We start from the raw sequence: 25,233 nt of genomic DNA on the forward strand, positions 1-25,233 counted from the left end.
TGGTGGTTGGGGGGGTTGGTTTGAGGGTAGGGACCAAATAAATTGATTTTTTCAACAATTTTTTTAAAAATTGGAAGTTGGAAGAGAGTTTTGGAAAATGTTTTCCTTAAGTTTTGAATGGAAGTCGTTTTCCTTAAATTTGAGAAAAATGAGTTGATTTAAAAAAAAAATTCCAGAAAATGTTTTCCTTCATACCAAATACACCCTAAGTGTTGGCATTATCTTCTTATCGTGGATGAGTAAGCTAAGTGCTACGCATATTTATCGTTATTGGACTTCAATGAAAAATTAAAAAAGTATTTATTGTGAAAGAAAAATCTAAAAATAAACGAGAAAATTGTGTCGACGAGTAAGCTAAGTACTACACATATTTACATGTGAAAAGTGGTTGATTTGCATGATTAGAAGGGTTGAAAATCAAGCCCAAGATTGACTACATTACACGTGAGAATCATGACCAAAGGGGGCTGATTCTCATTGGATATTTTTGAGTTATTTTGTTAGCAAAAGAGTATTTTTAAGTAAAAAACGTAATAATAAAGATATTTTTTAAACAAAAATATAACGGATGGAAATAAGATTCATAAAAAGTTTGTCATAAAATTTTACTTTTGTCCTCATAAAATGAGCACTTTTTGTGATTTGCTAAGAAGTTGTGTTTGTTGTCCTTCAAACCCCCAATCTGCTCTCGCTCACCGTTACTAACGAGGAATTTTTAACCTCGCCATGTAAACTAAGAGCCTAGGTACTTCCAACTAATATCTTATCATAAGGAAGGAAAAGAGAAAAAAAAATCATTCTGCATTGACTCTTTTTTCATCATCTATTAAAAATAAAGGATGGTGCTCGTTTTTCTAATTATGAAGCGTGACTTATGTTTCCGATAAGGAATTATCAGATATCACAAAAGTATCATATTTCAATTTGAATTTTGAATTGAATAAAAAATTGAAATGGGTCTTGTAGTGCATGATCCGAATTTAATCGAGACTCTAATGCGGGCTCCAAGCGCCGAGTTAGAAACCAAAAAAAAAGACATAGACAAAGAAAGATAACTCCTCGTTAAAAATGGATTTATTAGTTTAAAGGGAAAGTTTGTAACTAACTATCATATTGGATAACTAAACAGTGATAAAACATAATCTGTTTTCTTTCTTTTAAATATTTCAAGTAGTTAGAAAAATAATAAAGACATCAAACTAACTTGTATTTATTTATATAAGAAGAAGAAAAATTAGTTAGCTTGTCTTAGTGGCTTGAAACGAGTATCCAACTTAACCTAATCGATAATCAAAGCTAACAACCGAAGGACTTAACTAATATGTATTAATATATGCAAAAGTTAACCGATATGAGTTGTGGTAGGATGGTTGAAATTCCCCAAATCTTAACTGGAGATCTTGGGTTCGCACTTCTAAGAATGAAAAGCCGCCTCTAAAAATGGTCTTGCAATACGCAAACCCACATCTTAACCGAACCCCAATGTAGGTGCCTACAATACGCGAATTTGCGTCTAATCCAATTTAAATGTTGATATCTGATATCGGGTGGAAAAAAAAGAGGTTAAAAGTCGTGGGCGTGTAAAGGCCTTAACCAAATTGTATTTAATGTTAGGAAATTAGTTGGGAAAAAAGGGACACTAATCAATTACAAAGTATAATAATCTTAAGAGGGATAGATGACAAATTAATGAGAGGTTATTTTGTTTTTGGGTGCACGAAATTGAGTTAGGAAGGGATTAATTAATAAATCCATTTGGATAATTTCTCTATAGATAAATATTGAAGCACACCGAATGTTTACGTCAAATGTTCAATTTTTTTAAAAAAAAATAGGAGCCGGGGAAGGAGAAACACGAGAGGGGATTACTAGGTGGAGAAAATCAAAGTCTCACTGCTAAGGTAAAAGTTCAAATAATTAGTTATGGAGAAAGATCGTGGGAAAGGTTGTAGAGGTGTTAGAGTTAATTACTAGAGTAGTGAATACCCACACTAGCTATAATATTTTATATCAAATGCTTTTTCTTTTATTTTTTTCATGATCACGATGCACAAACTAACACCATACATATTGAGAGAGACATATCGACCATGACTTTTGCTCATTTTTACTAATTATACTTTCATAGTGTAGTTATCACTTGAAAAAGTGTAAACATTCTCTCTCTCTCTCTCTCTCTCTCTCTCTCTCTCTCTCTCTATATATATATATATATATAACTGTATGACTTTATTGGAGTTTGGTGAATGAACCCTAGATTAGTAATATGTCTTGATCACAAATCATATGGTTATCACTCTTATAATTAATTTTGTGTTATTGCACTCTATTGATAAAAAATTACACGTAGGAGAATAACTTGGTCTCTTTTCTAAATTTTGGCTGAACAGTAGGAAAGAACAAACACTGGACACTTGCACAAGAAGCATTTTGCTTTTTAACTCGATCGTTTTAGACTCGTCTGTATCCAAAGAAACTTCAATTTCTTGATCATATCCCATAATGAATTCAACTATAATTGTTAAGATATACATAAATCAAAGTTTCCAGAGAAATTTCAACCTCAACTGTTTCAAGGTGAATTATGTCTACTTATCCCCTCGATCAGACGAAAACCTTATGTTTGGCTGAGCTCTTTCAAGTTTATTTCATTTAGGAAACTAACCAAAGAAGTTATCCAGTCATCTGAGCTGCCTTTATTATACATGTTAAACAGGGTAACAACAGCAAATAAGATTAGTTCATGGAAAGTAGAAAATGCAATGGATACTCCAGCTTGGAGTCCTTTTCATGGTTGACCTGAAAGAAATAATAACAGAAGCAACCCGTTGTACAACAAACCTGCTCGATAGTGATGTATCTATCAATGGAAATTATTCCCGGATCAAGAAAGGCATAACTACTTGGATTGCAACAAGATGAAAAAAGGGATAGTGTTGCAAGCATTGAAAATGTCATGTTAAATCACCAAAAAGCCATTCTTGAGTGATTTTTGTAGGCAGCAGATAAACTGGACGTTTGATTGCTATAATGGATCACTGTTTCAAGTGCTAATAGTGGTGGCATAAGATTGCAGCAAGGTTAGTGCTTGCTCGGTTATAGCTCTGTTCCTAGCACGCTTAACCCAATCATCAACAACTGCTGCCGCGTGAGTGTCCTTTAAACCCTTCTCAAGGGCATCAGCGGCTTCTGATAGTTTTCCCTGAGCCAAGAAACTCTCAACTTTATTTATGAGGGATTCAATTCCATCACCAGACTGGCCAGCCTCCCTAATCTGACATCAGTACACAAAATTATCTTATGGGGAAGAAATATGAATTCAGTAAACTTTACTTCAATAATCAGATAGTTTAACTCAAAGAAGGGTAAATGCAAAGAAACCTTTAACCAGGATGCAACACTAGCCAAAGAATGTGTCAATATCCCACCACCACCTGGAGGAATCAGGCTAAAGTGCCGAAGTGTCCCCTTTAATGTATCGAACTGTTAAAATGAGAAGTAATTAGAAACAGAACCATCCAGATTTTGCTCAGGTACAAGCATCAGATATGCAGGCTTCAATGTAAGAGCTACAAATTCCAATAAGAAATCCTGCTCTCAACAGACACACAAGACTAAAGACTTTAGGCAGAAGGAATAAAAGAAAAAACAAATTCAGATACCTAGCAGCAGAAATCACGCAATTTATAAGGAAAGAGTACTGTTGACAGATTTGATCGCAAGAGAAGCAAATTAAATACTGGGATAATTTAAACAGTGACCAAATCTTCTAACTTTTTTTTTTTTTTGAATCTGGTAACTTTACCAAACTCTTCTATCAGTCTTACAAATTGTCTGGTAGTGACGATTCAACCAGGTCAGGAAATAAGGAACCAGAAAAAGAGCCATTGAGTTTACCCAAAAATATTAAATGTAGAAAAGGGAACATAGCAAATTTGAAATTAAAAGTTAAAATTACTAGAAATTCTTTTATAGCAGAGCATCTGCTTTCTCAAAAATTGGGGAAATTTTTTAGATTTAAATTTGATAACAAACCATGTGGAATCCCACTGTGACAAATAGTCTTTCTTCCAGAGAAATGGATCTTACACAATGGTCCAATGATTCTAGTGTAAGGATTTGAATTCTTTAAGCATAAACTGATTCAAACTTTGATATACCATGAAGGACAACAATAAATATACTGTAGTGAAGCAGTCTAAGGCCAGACATGAAGTACCTAATGGACTGAGCATATCATTACGTCTACATCATGCATTTGTGCCTCAGAAGGTTAAACTCGGCTTTTATAGACACTCAATGCATACTTGATGTGCAAGTAGGCAGACTTTTAATGTTTCCAAATACTGACAATGAGAAGGCCTTCCTCTCTATGTTGCCAAGGAAATTGAAGACTGGATAATCACATGAGAAACTAGAGGAATCTTCACCCACAACATGTATGGAATCAGCTCCAACAGGGTTGCTTAAAAGCTTTAGAGCCCAGGTGGACATTACTTACCGTTCTTTTTTTGTTCAGACTATGAGAGTAACAGGACCTAGCAAGGCAACCAATGGGATCCCTTAGCAGAGTAGCAGTTATCCTTTCTGCGAGCTCAAGGAAGTGCATGTGTATTGCAGATGGCAATAAAGGATCAAACCAAACCTTAGAGCTTAAACATTAGTGATCCTACACCAAATTACAAACCCACACTTTTCACAATCACCACAAAGATGAACCAAGATAGACCCAAACCAGAAATTTGTGCAAGGCATGTACCTCTCAAATGATTCAACTCTATGAACCATCAGTCTGTCTTGTCAGTCTTGCACCCCGAGGACAGTGTGACATCAAATTCGGCCCCTATCCAGAATGTTAGTTTTTTTGTGGCCCTTACTCGTTCTCTTTGCATTATAATTCTCAACACCCAATCATGGCACCTTCAAAACAATTATCAGATCTAAACTGGTTGCAAATTTTTGTCATAGCTCTATCACCCATATATTTGGTATTGAAAAAATTCAACGTCTAAGATCCAATCCTTGGAATATTTTAGAAATGAATTGAAGTTAACCAAAAACTTCAATACAGTCTCGTCCATGGAGTTCCATATTGAAACTTCCTAGAGGTTCATACTAGTGCAGGTCCTACATGGAGTTCTAAATCTTGGAAACTGAAGAAAATTAACATAAATATAACTTGGAGGTCCCAAATTAGATTAGGTCTTCCTGACAGTTGTTCTCAGGATAACACTAATCTTTGGATGGACAACAAAAAGAACCAGAGTTACGGCTCTTCGAACACTTCAAATAAAGATAAATGAAGAAAAAGCATCACTACTTAAAAACTGTAAACTAAATTATCCTGTTCCTTTGCAATCAGGATCATTGCTTTATCAATGTATCACCTCCTCTACCATTCCATTTCTAAGGATTTCTTTTTCACCAATATGGAGAGAGAGTTACAGTATCAGGTTCTTCTTTTTGAACTTGGCATGAAATTCAGAAGACAAATGAATGCAGCGGGGAAATGAAGATTTCTCCAGCTGTAGTAGTAAGAGCATAGTGAAAAGGAAACAATGCATCACGTGGAAAGACTAAAGAAAAAAGGAGATAAATATCCCTTTTCGTTTTCTTTTGTGAAGGAGAGAGAAGTTACTAAGTGGATATCCCATCTAGGCTTTATAATAGGGGTAAAACATAGGTCACAAACAGCTAGCAAGAAACTGATCTATAAGCAAAGGAAATGTTCAGCCCTAAATCACAGTACAAAGCATAATTCTACAGTGTTTCAGATGCTTGCCTTATGATTCAGTTGTAATACAGTATCTGCACCATATCTCTGTGTTTCTTCTGGAAGAGAAGATAGAACCAAATCCAGCAGTGAGTTGTTATCTATCCCTTCAAGAGAAGTGTGAAGAACTTCTATTTCTTTTTGAATTGGTAACCCTCTGGACAATGCATCTTCCAGAGCAAGCACCCCCTGCAACAATGAACAATCAAAGGATCCCATCAGTAGAGCTTAAACACTTGACACAGGTTTTAGCTAATAGCCGGTAGGTTAGCATTGTTTGTACCCAATCATTCCCTTCTAATACCCTTGCCTGGGAGTACAATTATGGAAAAATAACTGGTTTTACAGCTTAACAAACAAAGAACAAATCAGTATCAGATCACTCCTGTTCTTACTTCTTCCTCAGCAACAACCACTGTGCTATTCTTTTGGTTGGATGCATTACATTACTTCTATTTTAAATGGATAATTTATTTATGTTCTAAAAGTTAATAGCCTTTATTGACAGTATGGTTTTTAACTTCCAACTTCAGAATGAGTAAGATATCACCTTGTTAAATTACAGTATGAATTTCTTTCTCTTATTATACAATTTTTTTTAAAAGTTATTTTCTCTTAATATACATAATCTTTGGGAAGATGTAGACTTCATGAAGCATGAAAGCCAACGGCCATTTTTTCCTGATTAGAACATGAGAGAGCTAAGACTTGAGCTATAGGAAGAGTTCTAAACTTGAGTTTCAGAAGTTATTTAGCAATAACATAAATGAAAAATGGTGTTACTGGAATGGTGATTAGGGCATCTCCAAGACTCCAACCCAAACACCAAATTTGGTGACAACACTATTTTTGGTGTAATCAACTCCAACCCACTGCACCAAATATTACACCAAAAAGGAATATTTTTCTCTCTCTTCATTATTATATTATTATTTCTTATTTCATTAAACAAATTCTTTCTAAAACATTCACCATATATAATTCATATTATTTCCTTTTATAATCGTTTAATATAAAATTATTTTGTACCATAATTTTTTAAATAATATAAATTGCTAGCAAATATTATACATTATACATAATAATGGATAATACAAATAAAAGTGAAATCATTAATGAAATACAATTAAATAAAGTATTGATGTATACTTTATTATACCCCATACAATTCATATTTTAATAGTATTGATGGATCCGGAAAGAATCTGTCAGATTATTAAGTTATTGTTGTAATTTTTTTAAACTATTATGTTTTGTTGTACTTTTTAAAATTACTATGTATTTTATATTTCAATTTTGATGTATGTCAATTACTACTTTGTTGAATGTTTATTATTTTCGGCTATTTTTAAGTACATTGTATTATTTGTTTAAAAATTTATATGTTTGCATTTTTTAATTTTTAATTTATAAAAAAGCTAAATTTTATATCTAAAATTAATATTATAAAAATATTACATAAAAAATAATTAAATATACAAGAGATTTAATTAAAACATACAATTTATATAATGTTTAATTAAAAGTTTGTATAAGTGTGATGAATCACTTTACACCAAATTTGGTGTAACACTATTCACACACCAAATTTGGTGTTAAAATTGGTGTGGGTTGGAGCTTAAAACAACAAATTTTACACCAAATTTAGGATTTGGTGTAAAATTTGGTGTTGGATTGGAGATGGTCTTACCAGAAACAAGTGAGATGGTTACATTAGAAATTATTTAGCGTAGATTTAGGAAAGCTGCAATTGTTCCAAACAGCATTCAAGATCATATTTCACAGAGAAGTAGCAGCTGTTAGCCAAATTATTTTGGATGTGTTGATGGTATTTCAGGAAAACAGAAAAATGGCAACGATGGTTGTACATTGGGTTTACCAACTAATGTGGCCGTTAGCTGGTCATTAGGAAGGGAAGATGGTTACTGTTGAGAAAATTTTGGCAGAGTTTGCGGAAACTGCGAGTTTCAAAATGATATTCAACACCATTTTTGGTTGGAAAAGGGGATCTATTTAGACATGTTACCAAATTGTGCAACTTTCCCTTTTATGTGTTAGGAGGGGAAAAAAGGCTTATAGTTATAACTTATCACATTCAAGAAGGAGATTCTCCCTCTCTCTCACTCTCTCTCTCTCTCTCTCACACACACACACACATGCACACAGGTCCGCAATTTTGCCTTCTTTGAACATTAAAAGACAAAGGACTGAAAACAAAAACAATCAGATCACCACCAAATTTAAGGAAAACAGAGAGTGAAGATGAAATGTTAAAAAGCAGTGGTTGTTATACTAGAAGGTGTCATTAGACGGATATTAGCGCGTTTAATAAATCTCCTTACTAGGGCATGGCTAAAGCGAGTTCAGTAGCACCCACCTCCATTATGCAATGTTTAGTAAACAGAAGTGAACTAAACATCAGCGGAGAAAAGGATGGAATGGAGGTTATTAACAATTAGAATGGTTGATTTATGGTTTTCAACTCTTCATGGTGTTTGTAGTTGAGCCGAAATTGATTGTCTGGAAATTCCAATTGAATTTAAAAGTTTGGTTTAGACCAGTGTTTTGGACGGCGAAAGGCGACAAGGGCCTACCTCGTCTCGCGGCGAGGCGAGGCACTCGCCTTTTTGAATTGAGGCGCCAATTAATACCAAAAATTAAAAATATTTAATTGCATATATAAATATCCAAAATCTCAATAGCAATAACATATTAAAGCAAATATTTCAATTCAAAAACTAATAGTAGATACTAAAAGTCTAGAACTTTAATTTATTTTATTTTTAAATATAGACAGCACTGAGGCGTGAGCAGTCAGCAGCGACAGTGAACAACAAAAACAGAGTCAGCACTCAGCAGTGAGCAACTGCAACAAAAACAGAGCAACAAGAAACTGAAGAGAAGAAAAGAAGAAAAGAAAGAAGAAGAGAACTGAAGAGAAGAAAAGAAGAAGAAGAAGAGAACTGACTGAAGAAGAAGAAGTCGAGAAAAACTGAAAAGAAGAAGAAAAAAAAGAGGTCATACCTGACGCGACTCACGCGAAGGAGAAGAAGACGCGACTGGCGATATGATGAAAGTTTGCAAAAAACCCTAATTTTGACTAATATTATTAAGTCAGACCTTTTTTTTAAAAAAAAAAAAAGCCGCCTCGCCTCGCCTCACCATCACCATATTGGCGCCTTACGTCGCCTATCTAACTTCGCCTCGCCACACTGTGAAAAGGTGTGAGGGCCTCACCTCGCCTTATCGCCTTTGGCAAAAGGCGAGCGCCTTTCACAACACTGGTTTAGACCTTTTGGACATGATATCAGATGTTCCCAAATTCTAGCAGGGCGGTCATATACATAAAGAAAGGACTATATATACGTCGTTTTGCAGTAGCATCATATATGTGGAGAAGCAAATATAGCAAGCATACACACTAACAATGTGCAGAAGGCTATATAGCAACCATATGTGATAATATTCTGTTAGTAGTTCAACAATACTCTGGACTAAAGATTGGTATCATCCCTGATGGTGAGATTCTTCAGAATGGAAGAATTTATGTATACATTGTCTCACACCCACCCTTAAAATAAAGAAGTTCTTTCAAAAAGGAAGGAGAATAGAAAAATAAAAAGAGAAGTACAGCAGAAGCATAGTTACCAGAGCAAGCTTGTGAACAGAATGAGTCTGGCGAACCTCTTCAGATCGTGCATAAAATGCCATGCACAGAGCATTTATCTGTAAAACAACAAGAACTCAAATAAAATCATCAACCATAGAAAATGCCAAACACTTAAACAACTGAGCTATGAAGAAACACTCTAGAGAGTAGTGTTTTAAGATAAGTAGAAGAATATATGAACTGCAAATTTAGCTAGCACAAAAAGATATCTAGGTTATGCTCCAAAAGAATGGTATATATGAAGATATAACACACAGAATTGGGAAAAAAAATGTTTGGAAAAGAGGAATGTTGCTGGAGTGACTGTACTGTAGGAGGATACCTACCAAAGTGATGGTTAGTTTTTTCCTGGATGCAAAATTTGGTTTTGGGTATTAAACTATTGCCTGTTTTCTAAGTCAGTTGCTCAGAAATTCTTTGCTAAAAAGTGGTAAATCTATTAAGAATTTAGCTGCAGTGCGATTTTCTATATGTTTGTTGTGGTAAATATTGAAAGTTGCATTCTTATGTGCATTTTATGTGAGAATCCTGAGTGATTTAGGAAAAGGCTACATTACTTTAAGTTCTCGACTTTTGGTACGACGAATTTCGTTGTCTACAAGGAGGATATTTCTAGATTACAAACCCTTTTGCATAAGATATCCTCAGTGAGCTTCCACCTATCCCAAACAAGCTCCTTTTTCTCTTGGGAACTCAATTTTGGGAAATTAGCCAATTTTAAAAGAACATCTTTTCTGGTTAGAATTGTCCTGTTTCTGGTGAGTTTCACTTCTCCACTATGGAGGGAAGAGCCTATTTCTCAGCCGGTCTCAACCGGAGATAAGTCTCTTAAATTAATTAACATTAGGAAAGAAAGAGCAAGATGGTTTTACTTACTTTACGAGGGCAATAGAAGGCTCATTAGCAAAATCAAAACTGGCAAAAACAACTTGTGATGGGCATGAGTGCTTTGAAAAAGGCTTCACCGGAAGAGGGGAATCTTTGCCAGAGATACCGTAGGAAAATAGAGGCCTACCTATACCGAGTGTATCAGAATTTTTAACAGTTGTGGTTGGTAGGTATGTTCAAATTGAGGCATGGGTGGGTGATACGAAATTATCGGTGATCATTCGAGAAGTTATTGATGATGGAGGATGGTATGAAAGTGTATACAGTCCTGTGGAGACCACAATAACCAACAACAAGAACTCTAGAGTTAGGCAAGACCATATTTTGAAGATGAATGGTGTTGTGGCAGTTAAAAAAAAATCAAAATCAACCAGAGACCAAAGCAAATAATGCCCATATTCTTGCCAAATGCAAAATTAGGAAATTTAATGATCCTTTCAACACATCTCCCAATCAAGAACAACAACATACCCCGTGAAATTCCACAAGTGGGGTCTGGGAGGGTAGAATGAAGGCAGATCTTACCACTGCTTCATGGAAAGACAAGTTAAAAGACCCACCTTTTTTTTTTTGAGAAGGTTAAAAGACCCACCATTTCACCCTGAGAAAGCCCATCATTCATTCCCACATACCATTAAGCCCCCTAGCATTCCAGGCTACAATCTTGACTTTCATTGGATATTCAAAGGCAAAATCCTCCCACTTCTCCTAGGTTCACCTTCTTTGAACTTCATATCAATGTCAAAGAACAAGTTCTTGAGCTCCTTTGGAGTATTAACTGTGTTGGTACAACTGTGCTCCCTTTGCTCTATTCTGATCTACCTTCGAGAAAAGGAAGGCCTCATTTTCGCAACCCTTGATAGCTGCTCCAAACTTCTGGCTAAGTTCGATCACGTTAAAGTTTACCTATAGAGTAGTATTCTCCCTAATGAGACCTTCACAATTTGAGTCGTCGATTTACAATTTGAGTCGTCGATCATGAGAATATTCTAGAGTCTCCTCAGCATCCTTTCTTATTACAGAGCATGATCGCAATCCTCCCTGGTGATAGAGAAAGAGAATTCTGCAATGATTTATCTCCCAACACTAGATCGTTTTCGAGGATAAAGTCATGTTTTGGAGTCTCCTCCATCTTCTTCATGAAAGTCCCCAAATCTCCTAGGATCCATGTGAATTCAAATGGTAAAATAGATGGACCTTGGATTATATTTAGGAGCTCAATAAATGGTTCTAAGGGGGTTAAATGAATAGGCCAAAAAGGAATTTATGGTTGGTCCATGTCTGCGAGCAAAGAGGAATTTAAAAGAATTGGGTTGGGCCCACACTCTTTTAAATTCAAATTCAAACATTCAGCATTGCACTGGCGCCACTTGCTGCGTGTCAGGCCCCACAAAATCTATTGCGTAAAGACCTACAACCTCTTTATCTTTTCATGAAAGTCTTCTCATACTTCCACAACCCAGAGCTACTTTTGTTTCTCCTTTACTAGCTATAGTCGCCTGTCTAGGGTTAGTAACTAACTTTTTTTTCTTGTAAATCACCGACGAGTCTACCCATATCAGCAGAGAGAAGATTAAATTCCCATCATCGACATCAATTGGTCAGCGGTATTGTCTCCCTCGGACCCTTAATCCGAACGCGAGCCCATAGCAGGGGGTTCTTAAGTTCTATTTCTTCTTCATTTTCCAACCAACTCAACATCTATCACCTATCTCTTTCACGACTCCCATGGACCAGAGGGGTAGAGGAAGAACATTTACTCTGATCCAAAACCAATCAAACTTGGTTTGGATCGGAAAGGAACCCTTCATCGGAGACCACGAACCGAGTGTTAAGTTGACCGCATATCTCCTCTAGTCGCCCATAAGAATGTGTTCAGCTGCTTTCCTTGATTGGAACTCGAAGAGTAACTAAAGCCATTCATGTCATACACTTGAATATTCTGAGTCCCTTTTTTCGGTTTGTTGAGCCCATCTTCTCACATCATTGTGAGTCATAAGTTCATCCCCACCATTGAATTGACCAACTAGACATCTCCGCAGAAGATATGTATCACCCTCTTGAGATTTCAAAGAAAGTTGGTTCTTCACAACTGCAACCTCAGCTTCCTTTAAAGTCCACTTGCTCTTATGAAGAACATCTTTGAAGTTGCCCGTGTCCTTTAATAGTTGTTTATTGTACTTCCATTCATAATAAATGCAGCAAGATGCTAGTTTCCTGCTAGTTTTCACTGTAATAAATTTCTCAATCTTTGTAGCCACCAACCCCCCATCCCTCATTAAAATAAATTTTCTGGAATGATGATCACAACTCTGTTGTGTCCCTTAACTGTAATAACGGAAAGGAACCTCCCATACTTATTAACTTTTGAGAACAATAATATTTTATTTCATTTTTAACATTGGTAAAGTTGTATTCTTCAGCATTAAGGACATGCTGGCCACCTTTTCAAAAATTTACAGCCCTAACCAAAATTACAAGCTCCATATTAGTTCTATAATTTGATCTACATCTTCTATACAGAGCTGTTTACACCAAAAAAGTAAAGATACCAAACAATTCCATTTTACTTTGTGAATGGAATTAGATCTATCTTCAAAACATCTCCCATTTCTTTCCTTCCACACTGACCACCATATGCATGATGGTATTAGCTTCCACCACTTCTTTTGAGTCTTGCTACCCCCTCTTCTGATCCAACATTTAAAAAGATCAGAGGTGTGTTCTGGCATAGACCAGCTACAGCATGTGATGTTGAGAAACAGCTCCCAGATCTGTGCAGTGAATTTGCAATGTAAAAATAGGTGATTGTTTGTTTCCCCAGTCAAATTGCACAGGAAACACCTAGGGACTAGTTGCTTTCCTTTCTTCTGCAGCACTTCTTGAGTTAAGCAGGCTCTTTTGATGACTAACCAAGTGAAGCATTTCACTTTGGTGGGGATCAGTCCTCTCTAAATGCTCTTCCAGTGATGATGGTAGCCTCTAACCCCAACTTGTATGCCTTTCTTGTAAGCGCTGTTTACTGTGAATTTGCCCATCCTTGTTGTGCTTCCAAATAACTCTATCTGGTGCATTTGTTACTAGATTGGTTCCCCCCAATTTTCCCAGGAAAGAAGCCACTCTATCTACTTCCCAGTCCTTCAATAGCCTTCTGAAAGATAGGTTCCAGCCTTGAGTTGTCCAGCTTTCACATACTCTGGCTTCAGGATTGTTGCAGATTGAGAAAAGATCTGGGAATGACTCACTTAGAGGAATTTGATCAATCCATCCATCTCTCCAAAACTTGATCTTGTTGCCATTTCCAATTTTGAGAAACACATTTTCTTCCATAGAGTTCCATAAAGCTCTGATTGACCTCCATACTCCCCATCCATAGGGTTCTGACACTATCTCTGTACACCATGGGTTCAATTCCCATACTTTGCCACTATCACCTCCTTCCATAGGGTTCCTTCCTCACTAGTATATCTCCACAACCACTTCATCAAAAGGCTCTTGTTTTGGATTCTCAAATTTCTAATACCCAGTCCCCCTCTTTCTTTGCTTAGCATCACAGTGTTCCATTTCACTAAATGGGAACCCTTGCCCTCTCCCTCTTTGCCTTTTTTCCAGAGGAAGTTTCTTCTCAGTCTGTCCAGCTTTTTGATAACTATTGGAGGAATTGGAAATAACGACATAACATAAGTAGGCAGTGAATCTAAAACAGAGTTTATCAAGATCACTCTACCCCCCAAGGATAGATATTGAGCCTTCCATCTTGATAATTTTTTTTCTGCTTTTTCCAGAATTCCATCCCATATCCCCAAAGCTTTATGTTTGCTCCCTAGTGGCATTCCCAAGTAGGTTGTCGGCAATTTCTCTACTTTACACCCAATCAATACCTGTCTCTGTGATATAGGTATAATATAAATAAATTAGTGTGCATGTGATTTTGACACCGTCTTCTGGCACTAGAGATTGACATCTTATAATGCACAGGGTCAACAGGTTGTGGAGCCACATTCTTCAGGAACTCCTGCTCCTGAAACAGAATCACCAGAATCTGCAAGGCAACCACATTCAGCAGAAAAATCTGGATATTCTGTATCCCCTTATAGGCGGGCCCCTGCTCATGGAATCTCACCTTCACATAGTATGGGCACATTGGCATCAGAGGCTTCTTCATTTTCGAGGACAAATTCTTCCCGAGATCAGTAAGATTGGAGTATGTTCATGCCCTAGAGACGCAAATGAAAGTCACAGAGGAGAAACAAAAGGTGCTAAGATCAAAAGCCGAAGAGGTTGTTACTTCTCTGTGTCTATCATGTATTTATAGGTTTTGTTCTAGGACCTCAAATGTATCTCTGCTCAATGGTCTAAACTGTCCTCTCTCTGTGCCTATCATATAATCAAAGTTTGTTTGAGTCAAGATTGGGTTGGTCGCCAATGGATTGAATAGGTCATAATCCAACTTGTTAAACTTAAGTAGTTGTTGTTTACACTTTTATGGCTTAAATTGACATCTTAGGGTGTCAAATAGATTGGCTGGTTCAGATGTGGGCAGGGTAAAATAGTTTTAATCAGATTTAGTTCACTCAAATTTTGGTTGAGCCAAGATAGGCAGCCAAGTTTTGTACTCTTTTGAGTCAAACCAGCACTAGCTTATAATCTAGTCAGTTGTAGGTGCAACACATGCACTACCATGATGCTGCACGATTTGTGTTCGAAGCATCGTGTACAAAGGCCTTTGAAACTAGGGAAAAAACTTGGGGAAAATTACAGCACCAATACCTTTGATGGTCTGGTTTACAAAATAGTCGCTATATAAATTTTATATATTTATAACATGCACATTTAGACTACTGCCGTCTGCTGGCAATTAAGTTTGGCTAACGGTATATTCACGTAAATTCCCCAAAAAAAATTTACTTTAATGTTCCAGAACATGGGCTTTACTTGAAATTGATAGCAATATCTGCCGAGTTCTTTCATCTTTACCTTTAACAATTTCATTTTCTCAGCTAATATATATCCTGCTCTCCCTTCAATGTTGAAAGAATCCCACCATTAGTTTACCTTGTCTTTGAATCCCTTACCTCCAACCACCAAGATTCAAATTTAAAATAAGATTTTTTCCATTCCCAACCACCACATGTTAGCATAATAGGATTATGATCAGATGTTATTTTTGGTAGGACATTTTGTTTGATGTGAATGAAGCTTTCACCCCATAGTGCACAATGAATAAATCTATCAATTCTTGAAGCACTCATATGATTGTCCCCTCTTCTCCAAGTATAAGATCCTCCAAATAAAGGAGGATCAATCAACTCCAGCTCCTCAATACAAGAGGAGAAATCTGTCATAGCACCACTAAGTCTGCGGCAGTTTGTTCTCTCTGATGCGTATCTAGTAACATTAAAATCTCCGCAAACTATCCATGGTCCTACAAACCTTCTTCTGATGGCTTTCAATTCCTCCCACAACACCTTTCTGATCTCTCTACTACAATCAGCTTATGCTGCAGTTATGTGCCAACTGAAGTCTTCACTTACCCCTGTGAATTTTAAGCTTTGCCTGCCAATCTCCACCAGTTCCCCCTTCCATACCCTTTTATCCCACAAAATTGCAATCCCCCCACTGCTCCCCATTGCCTCCTTATGAACTTCTCCCATCCATATATTTTCCCATATGTTCGGTATTAATCCATCAATATTACCCTTTAGCTTTGTCTCAACTAATACATAAATAACTGCCTCCCACTGATGTATTAGTTTCCTAACAGTGTCCCTTTTATCACTCCCATTCAGCCCCCTCACATTCCATGAGATTATTTTCACTCTCAGTGATTGGTTAGAGCTAATTCCCTCCCACTAGATCTTGGTTCCCCGTCTTTGAAATTCATATCAAAGAACAGATTTCTCACCTCTTTTGGGACATCATTGTTAGATTTTATTGTCTTCATCTTCTCCCCTTTTCCAGTCTCCTTTTCCCTCCTTTGGTCTAGCTTAGCTAACATGGTATACGCTTCCTTTTTGCATCCTTTAAAATCGACACCAAATTGTTGACCTAATTTTATCATGTTCACTTGGACCCATTCCATGGCATTTGCAGCTAAGTCTTCCTCATGTGTGCTATTGTCAACCCGTAAAGGTTCTGGTTCTGTGTACATAACCAAGAGAGAATTTGAAAAATCCATCTCTCCTTCTCCATTAATTTGAGTTGGATTGTTCTCCCTTATTGATCCCCCTTCCTCCTGAATTCTTGCACGTGGTTGTAATTGATTGTCCTGCTCTTTCTCCCTTTTTTCCATTCTTGTTACTCCTGTCGCATCCAGTTCTCCCTCACCTTCGAATTCGACGAAGTTAGAACAGCGGCATGTTTCTGAATTTGACATACTAATGAGCTCGACAAAAGGCTCTGTGAAGAGCTTCTGTTTTTGTTCTGGGCCCAATTCTTTTGGATCTATTTTATCCTTCAGTTTATTTGATTTAAAAGGAATAGGCTTTCCTATATTATGTGGAGAGATCTCTGCATCTACACAATTTAATGTTCTTCCCCCTGTTTTCTGATGCATCCCTCATACTTCTGCAAAGCCAGAGTAAGGCTCCTTTACTCAGAGTTAACCTCCTAATAGAATTCCTGGCATTCTCCACCCGTTCAAACCTAAATGCTAATTCTGAATCTGATGAATACATAGAAATGTCACAAGATTTCCCCCCAGATCTAAAATAAAGTCTGTTATCCATTGAGCCAGAGCAACTGGAGAGATGCATGAGAGTTCAAAAAGGTAGGAAAAGTGGGCTCAGGTGATCGGATATAGCCGGAAAAGGGTAAAAGAGGCCCAGAAGGGACCTCTAAGAAAGACCTAGGGATATGTGCCTAGGAGAGAAAGAAGAGATATTTGTGGCTGTAACTGTTATTATTGTTGTATAAGATTAAGATATAGAATGTTCAGCAGAAATTCGGCAATAGGACAATCCTGCTATATACCTTCTTGGCAAGTAGTAAGATTCCTTTTTTTTTTTGATAAAAGTAACAGTATTAAGATTCCTTTTTGGGACAAAAGAAAGAAGAAACATAGGGTTGAGCAATCCATAAACGTCCAATGCTAAAATACATGACAAAGAGTGTAATTTGTCCTCCCACCCATCATTTTTTCTGAGAATGGTAAACTTTACTTCTATATATCCACAGGTATACTATAACAAAGTGTAGCCCCCCATCACAAAGGTTGTCTCTTTACAAAATCCTAATATATCTAATTACAGCCAATCAATTGCATTCAAAACATCTTCTGTGCTGTCTATAACTACTTGTTTACACCAAAAATTGTGAAGGCTGTCCTCCCACCCTTCATACAAAGCATCTTCTGTTTCCTTCGACATTATTATACTTACAGGTATGTGAAATCTAATATCATACGCCATAGACAAAGTAAGAACTGAAGCCATACATACAACAATATAAACTCATGAAAAAATGAAGAAAAAACTGCAGTCAATTACATCAGGTATTTCCCAATGCACGTCAAACAAACATTGTACTTGCATCCCACAAACAAAATAGAATCAAAATAAGACCTTCGCTTGCCAACACTACTTTAATGGAGCAGTCATGCTGGAGTAAGTATTTTCCATTTACTAAAGAATAGGATGCAGGTGTTGGTCTAAACAGATTTTTATTTTTGAGAAAGGGAACTGTAGTCTAAACAAAATTTAGGATAGCAAATTATCTGATTCCCTTATCTGTAGTTCCAAAATATCATCCTATAGATGTTTCAAGGCAGAGACAGTTTCTAACACACAGTTGAATAGGAATGTGCATAATAATTTAAAAGATTGGTGTAAAATCAAATGAAAAAAGAAACTTCTATACGTGGAAAACTAATAACTGGGAAGCTTTACATGGAGATTGGCTTCAGCCATTTTTTCAATTTGAGATGCTTTCTCACTTGCGATAGCTGCATCCAATTGTGCTTTACCCAACTCCTGGGCTTTCTTCAACTTCAGTTCTGCTTCAGCTTCCTACAATTACGAATCGGCATAAGTCTGCTGGACAGAAAATATAGCATATTTTTTATGGTCTTAAGAGAGTATAGTACCTTTTCCTCAAGCTCCGTCTTGTGTTCTTCTTCTAATTTTTCTTTAAGTGATTTCAAAGCTGCAATGGCTTTTGCTCTTTCTTTTTTCAGTTCCTAATGAAATTTTCATCATTATTCAGTCCAACAAAGAGATTAGGATAATGAAAGACAATGATAAATCATCAACTATGATGACCCTCCACGCATGTGATCCTAAGAAAGAAGTGAAATGTCGCAATGAATAGTTTAAGAACTGGAGTTATCATACACTGCAGCAGCCTATATGAGGGTAAAATAGGTAACCAATAACAAACATGCTACAACCTTATCCAGTAAGGCCTCTCGTTCAGCATACATAAGTTCCCTGGCCCTGGCATCCTTCAGCTCCTTTTCATATCTCTCCTAAATCATGAGAGCAAAAAAATCTTAAAATAATAATAATAATAACGACGACAACAAGCAGCAACACAATTAAAATCAAATCATGTGGAAGAAATACCACAAATCTTAAAGAGTGAAGTATCACAATAATGCTATAACGTCTTCTTTTCAAAATTGTAAAGAATTGTTACAGGTCTCACACCTTCATATATTTCTTTTCTTCAGCAAATAAGCGAGCATCTAGCTCTGCTTGTCTACTCTCAGCTTCATGAATAACCTGTAAGACATCAAGCACCAATTTTCCATCCTTTGATATGTAGGAATCACCCAGATCTTCGACAACCTACAGTTTCATAATGCAAAGATTAAGGAAAACCAACTAGGAGATTCTCTCTCTTTCCTTCCCTCTCTCATATCCTTCTGTCTTTTCATTCTTTCATTTTTTTAGGGGGTGGGGGCTGGGATAAGGAAGGAGAACATACCATTTGCTTGTCAGATGAGGTTGTAGGGGTAGCTCCACCTCCATTTCTTATATAGTATTCATCAAGGAGGGAACTAGGTTTTTCCTCATGCTGAGGAGCATCCTTCAAAAAGTAGCTGTTCAGAGAACCATGACAAAATTTGTAACTCACAAGATAAAGTTGTCAGCACAAATTGGTTTATACCTCCATCTTGGCTCGACTGGTTACATGCTCTGGAGACATGGCACTAGCCTCATTTTCCTTCTGAAGTGTATCAGCCTGTGTGGGAGTTGGAGTGATTTCAATTGCCTTAGACTGCACTGCATCAGTAGATACCTCTGGGCTCTTCATGTCCAAAGTGTCCTCAGGTGATTGAGTAGAAGTAAGTCTTGTTTCATCAGGTGAAACATTTTCCTGATGGGAGCTGGGTGATAATTCTTTTACTTCAGTATAGTTGACTTCTCCACCAGTAATCTCTGATGAATCGTTTACCTGAAATTGACTTTCTGTTCCAGTTGCTCTTGGCTCTTCTGATCCAGAGAGATCTTGTCGAGTTCCAATGCTCTCATCAGTTTGCTCAAGACTATCAGACTCTACAAATTTAGACTCAGCATCTGGTCTTCCTAAAGTTTCACTATCTTGTGAAACTTCACTACTTTCCTTTAGCTCCTTCACACCTTGAATGTCAGTTCCTTCCCTGGCTAATTCAGGGCTAGAATGGGGCTCTTTAATGAGATACTTATCTAAATATCCAGTTTGATAAGCAGCAAAAAATCCAGCACTTAGAGCAACAGATCCAATAATGAATCTCGGCAAGAGACTCACAGTTTCTTCGGGCTTCCCAGTTGAACCTGGCCCCCGTGGTGGCCCATTTTGTTTGGGTGAGACTGAGAACTCTCTTCTGGAAAAAAGATAGGAAGGTACCTGAAACCATATACCGGAAAACAAATCGGTAAACAAGAATTCAATGCTAGTTACTGTAAGACATAACACTAGTATTCAAAGAAAATGCGAGGAAAGTTTTTTTTTTCCTTTATTTTTCTTGTGGTAAAAGTAAAAAGGGAAAAAACAAGCAGATGATAGTCAAGATTTAAAATAAAGATTCTGAGCATTGCCAGGAAGGGTCCAGTTATGCCAGTCATCGTATTTCTCTCCAGTTCAATGGCATTAGATTTGTTCTACCTCCATTGATGCATCATAATTTACAACGATGCTCCAACTCATTTTGATCACACTTATCAAAAGAGTTTCTCCAATCCTTGCTCTTCCTTTCTTTTCTTTTTTGATATGGTAAGCTAAACCTACTTTACCACAACCCCTTCCCACGAGTGATCCAAGATAACACATCGCTCAGAGTGTTGAAACTTGCAGCAACAACAATCTCCTTGTTAAAAAACAGCTGCCCTCCCCACTTTTGCTTCCTTAGGGTCTCAAACCCATAACCTCATATTTTTTTGATGACAAAACCCATAACCTCATCTTAGTTGCGCAAACTCTTCACTTTTGATGTTGGACCCGTGTTGGATTCTCCAAACGGGACACTACTTTTGGCGAATCCGACAAGCACCCGTTGACATTTTTGAAGAGTCTGAGCAACATACAACCTCATGGTTAAACGATCTTGTTTTATTCTCTTCAACAATCATATTTACTCTTTCTTTATGAAGATACTGATGTAACAGAAGCACAAAAATCACGAAAGCATCCAAACTTCTGAAAAGTTCCACTTTTTACTTCTCCACCATGACGCCCCCAAGAAATTCAAGTTTGTCCATGTCATAGCTAATAAAAATGGTTCTTTCTTCTTCTTTTCATAAAAGGCACAATAAACAAATGTCCCCCAAGCCTACGACATGGAAAGAATCACCTAATGCTTTTTTTGTATTTTGTTTTTTCAAAATTGGAGGTTGGGGAAGGGGAAATAGGGGAGGGGATTACAATATGGGGTATCGAACCCTCGCCCGTGGGAGTTCAGGTAGCCAACTAAGCTACTAAGATTCCCCACCTACTGTTTTTTGTTTATCTATTTTGACGATATTCTAAAAAGTACCTGTGTTGTGACCTCTACTGGAATTCTTTTCATTGATTGACCAGCCGAAAGTCGCAGGATGGACCTGCAAAGAAAAAAAAATATAGTAGAAGATCTCAAATTAGTTCAAACACTCAATTTTCATTCAACAAAATTCATTTCAACCCTATTCTTTTCATTGAAATTAATACTAGAGAGTAAAATCAACAATAAAATCGACATTGACAAACTACCTATCCAATGTATCACAACGTAATGAATGAACAAAAGCTACGGAATATGAGAGTATTTATATATCGATAACTGTAGAAATTGAGATTTTGGTTTAGGGTTACCTTCGCAACATGGTGAGAGGATTGGTTGGCGCCAAAAAAAACTGAATTTGAGTTGATTTGTAGCTTGTCTGAGATGAAGCTCGCGCCAATGGCGGAGAGTTTTTGTTCTTTCAGCACGGCGATTTCATTTGCTTCTCTTTACACTCCGATTTTCTTTATTTCTGCATCCCAAACTTCTTTTTTTCCTTTTATTTTTCTTAAATTAAATTATTACTAATTTGACCTTCTGTATTTCGATTTTTACTGCATTATTAATTGGGAAAAAGGACAAATATACTCCCGAACTATCGTAAATGGTATGCAAATATCCTCCGTCATACTTTAGGGACATTGGTGCTCATGCCGTCTAAAAAATAGAACAAATATACCATTTATACTAACGGACATACACGTGTCATAATCTTATCCACCAACCCGACATTTATTAAATATCGAATCGACGAATAAGATTGCGCCACATGTCCCTATTTAGTCTTCCGTTAGAGTAAGGGCATATATATTCTAGTTTTTGGACGGCAGGGACACCACTGTCTCAAAAGTATGACGGAGGGTATCTGCATACCATTTACGATAGTTCAGGGATATATTTATTCTTTTTCCCTTATTAATTTGAGACTATCAAAAATATTTTTCATTACCTTAAAACAAGCAACTATTTATATTTCAATTTCTAGAGTACACCTAACAAAAAATCTTAAAATTGCATGACATTAACAAAGCAAAAAAAATCATAAACTTGCAAGCGTAATAATAAAATATAAATGGCAAAACAAGAGAGCTTGACAACAGGTGCAAGCATACAAATCCTACGTTCATCGCCCAACAATCCATTACTTTTCGAGAGTTAGATTAGACTACTTTTAAAAGTTAAATTAGATTATATTAATTCAATATCTAAAATAAAATTTAGATATTCAATTGCAATTTTTTTTCAAATCAATATGATGGAAGATACATTTCAAAATGTTAGTCAAAATTATTTGACTTTTAAAAAGGAAACTATGACAAATAGAAAAGAACAAAGAAATTATAGTTAGTGATATTTTAACAATTTGTATTTTGGGTCGATTCAATTTTGTAAATTTATCCAACCATATTAAAATAAGAAAATCATAATAATTGTAATAATTGAATTTGCAAACCAGATTCGAAGGGTATAATTCAAACTGTATCATCCAAATTTGAATTGGTTTGAAAATTCAAAGTGAACCAATATATGCACCGCCATAGACAATGGATGTTTAGTCGAGAATTGCTATTTATATACATTTATATTACATATGTGTATATTTCCTCCGTTTAAATTTGTTTATCTTAATTTTGACTTGACATGAAATTTAAGAAAGTAAATACACTTTTGAAATTTGTGGTCTTAAACTTCAAATATGTATAATTTACTAAAATACCTTTTAATATTATGGTCTTAAACATGTCAAGTGGAATGTTGAAATTAAAAAGTTGTCAAATTAGAAAAGAGACATTCTTTTTAGAACAGGCCAAAAAAAAGAAAGTACAATTAGAACAAACAAATTGAAACAAAAGGGAGTATATAAAAAAATAGGGAATTGCATTTTCAGAGAGTGAGTTGACATGTTTACCGTTCAGCAACACTGTATTTTGAATGTTGCATATGTAATGTCTGTTTTATTTGTAGGTTCTGTTTGTTCTCCTTTTTCTCTCTTTTCTTTCGAACTTGAAGGGCATACCATTTTCTAAGTTCCCTTCATTTCTTAAGAGCGGTGCTGGTTGCTTCTTCAACATAGGAAACAATGTTTCAGGTGCAATCTCTATTCTCTTGGACTTGTGTGTGGCTTGCATAAAAGGTCAATGTGCATCATTTCAGCATTTGTAAAGTGAGTTGGTGAAGGTCATGATCTTCTAGAATTGACATATTTTCTTTTAAATTCTGCATCTTTTATTCACAATTATAAGAAAGCTCACCATTTCTTCCCAAATATGGCTCCTGCAATCCTGCTGAGATCAAGTTTGATGAGGACCTTGATTTTATTTTCGGGGGAACTGGTGGCGAAAAGACTTAAACCTAGAATATTTTGGCAAGAAATTAGAAGTTACAATATGCTCCTGCTTTCCTCAGTCATTCACATAGAGGTTTCAAGGATATATTTGCGTCCACCGGAAAAAAGGGTGGAGATATTTTGGATAGTATGAATATATGTACTCGTTAATTGTAAGTAGGTTGCTCTACTTACGTATTATACTGTCCATAGAACTTGGGGTATTGGAATAATAAAAACCAAGCATAGAAACTGGTTTTAAAAACTTATTGTTGGTTGCAATTCAATTAGTAAGTGTCTCTTAGGATTTGGTCCATAGTTGTACTTTATAAGTGGAAATCTCAACAAGAATGAAATCACTTTTTTCTGGCAATTTCTCAAATGGGGCCATATATTGCTGGTATAATGTTCATTTCACGAGCAAATATTAGTTTCAACAGTTCAGATGTAATCATCACAGAAGTTAAGTATCCAAACAAAAATTTAGTTGTCTTTTCCCATAATAGATGTGAAGACATGATTATTATTATTTTTTTGTCAATAAATGATTATCAAGTTAGAAGTATTTTTCTCGAGGTAATGTATTGATGAGTCTGACTGTCCTTATGACACCTTTTATTGGTCAGGTTGTGATGGAGCACCGATGATACCTCTTCTTTACATATTTACAAATATTGCTTTCAACATATCAATTCTCAATCTTATGAAGATTTCATCTGCTGTAATTTTATCCCTTGTTGTGATGTCATCAGGTTCTCTCTCGCACTCTTGCAGGCACTATGCACACAGTGCTTAGAGGTGTCAATTACATTTGATTTTTATGTAGTCCTATGACCGACCAAATTCTTTTTCCTCTTTTCTTATGTAGTGCCTTTGTCAATGTATTTTATCTCCATGCCATAGCCATATCTCCCACAAGGTTCAAGTTTGAGCCCTTTCTTCCTTCTAGGCAGTGTTGTCCTTCTCATTGGTCTTATCTTGTATAACATTCCACGGACTCAGAAGAAAGACATAGAATTGTGACTCATTGCAACTGATGTTCTTCTATGGAGATTTTGGATATATGTTAGTCATGATCTCAGAAAGGCATGGGGTCCAGAAGAATCTATAATCTCCATTACAAAGATCCATTCTTCCCTCGTCATACAGTATGGCCTTCCGCTAAATGGATCTGACAGTATCATAGTAACTTGACTAATCCTTCCACTGGTTGTCATCATATACTAACATGATTTTCAGAGGTACTTGCAATGTTAAGACTGTCTTAGCGTAACAAGTGGATTTTACAATACCGAAGGGCACTTGCTATGACATGTCTTAGATGGGTTAAAGAAAATTAAATTTTGGTGTATATGTTACTGAGGTTTGCATGCACAAAAACAATTGATCGATTCATTAATTAAACTTCCATATAGTCATATTTTGATTGCGAAAAAGCCTTTAGGCTTATGAAATAGCGAAATAAGTTTATGTAATTACAGTTCTATTATATTCTTTCAGTGGATGTTTCACCAGACAAAGCAAGTTATGTAAAGCAAACATTTGCATCATGCGAGGTAAACATTGAACAGTTCTAATTTTCTACGAAATGGTAAGAAAGTCGATTTTTCATAATATCA

General features: G+C 36.2%; 1 protein-coding gene across 2 annotated transcripts; it reads right to left on the reverse strand.

The window, feature by feature from the left end:
* Nucleotides 1-2,466: 2,466 nt before the first annotated feature.
* LOC102585132 (MICOS complex subunit MIC60) lies at nt 2,467-21,774 on the reverse strand. 2 transcript variants are annotated; one of them, XM_006363889.2, is made up of 12 exons: nt 21,600-21,774; nt 21,286-21,349; nt 19,440-20,159; nt 19,257-19,346; nt 18,977-19,117; nt 18,718-18,795; nt 18,415-18,507; nt 18,218-18,337; nt 9,422-9,499; nt 5,783-5,962; nt 3,382-3,483; nt 2,467-3,274 (listed from the first exon to the last, which is right to left on the reverse strand). In XM_006363889.2, exons 1-12 carry the CDS (start codon nt 21,608-21,610, stop codon nt 3,044-3,046), a joined length of 1,908 nt encoding a protein of 635 aa, XP_006363951.1. In that variant the 5' UTR covers nt 21,611-21,774; the 3' UTR covers nt 2,467-3,043. The 2 variants fall into 2 exon arrangements, with proteins under 2 accessions (XP_006363951.1, XP_006363950.1); XM_006363888.2 differs by having other exon boundaries at nt 19,257-19,358.
* Between the last annotated feature and the right edge of the window lie 3,459 nt (nt 21,775-25,233).

Source organism: Solanum tuberosum, unplaced genomic scaffold (assembly GCF_000226075.1).
Source record: "Solanum tuberosum cultivar DM 1-3 516 R44 unplaced genomic scaffold, SolTub_3.0 scf00471, whole genome shotgun sequence".
Taxonomy (NCBI): Eukaryota; Viridiplantae; Streptophyta; class Magnoliopsida; order Solanales; family Solanaceae; genus Solanum; species Solanum tuberosum.

Coding starts and splice junctions, on each gene's coding strand:
- LOC102585132 (XM_006363888.2), bottom strand. Junction 18,338..18,414: donor AGACGGAGCTTGAGGAAAAG/GTACTATACTCT, acceptor TCGTAATTGTAG/GAAGCTGAAGCAGAACTGAA. Junction 5,963..9,421: donor CTGTTCACAAGCTTGCTCTG/GTAACTATGCTT, acceptor TCATTGTTGCAG/GGGGTGCTTGCTCTGGAAGA.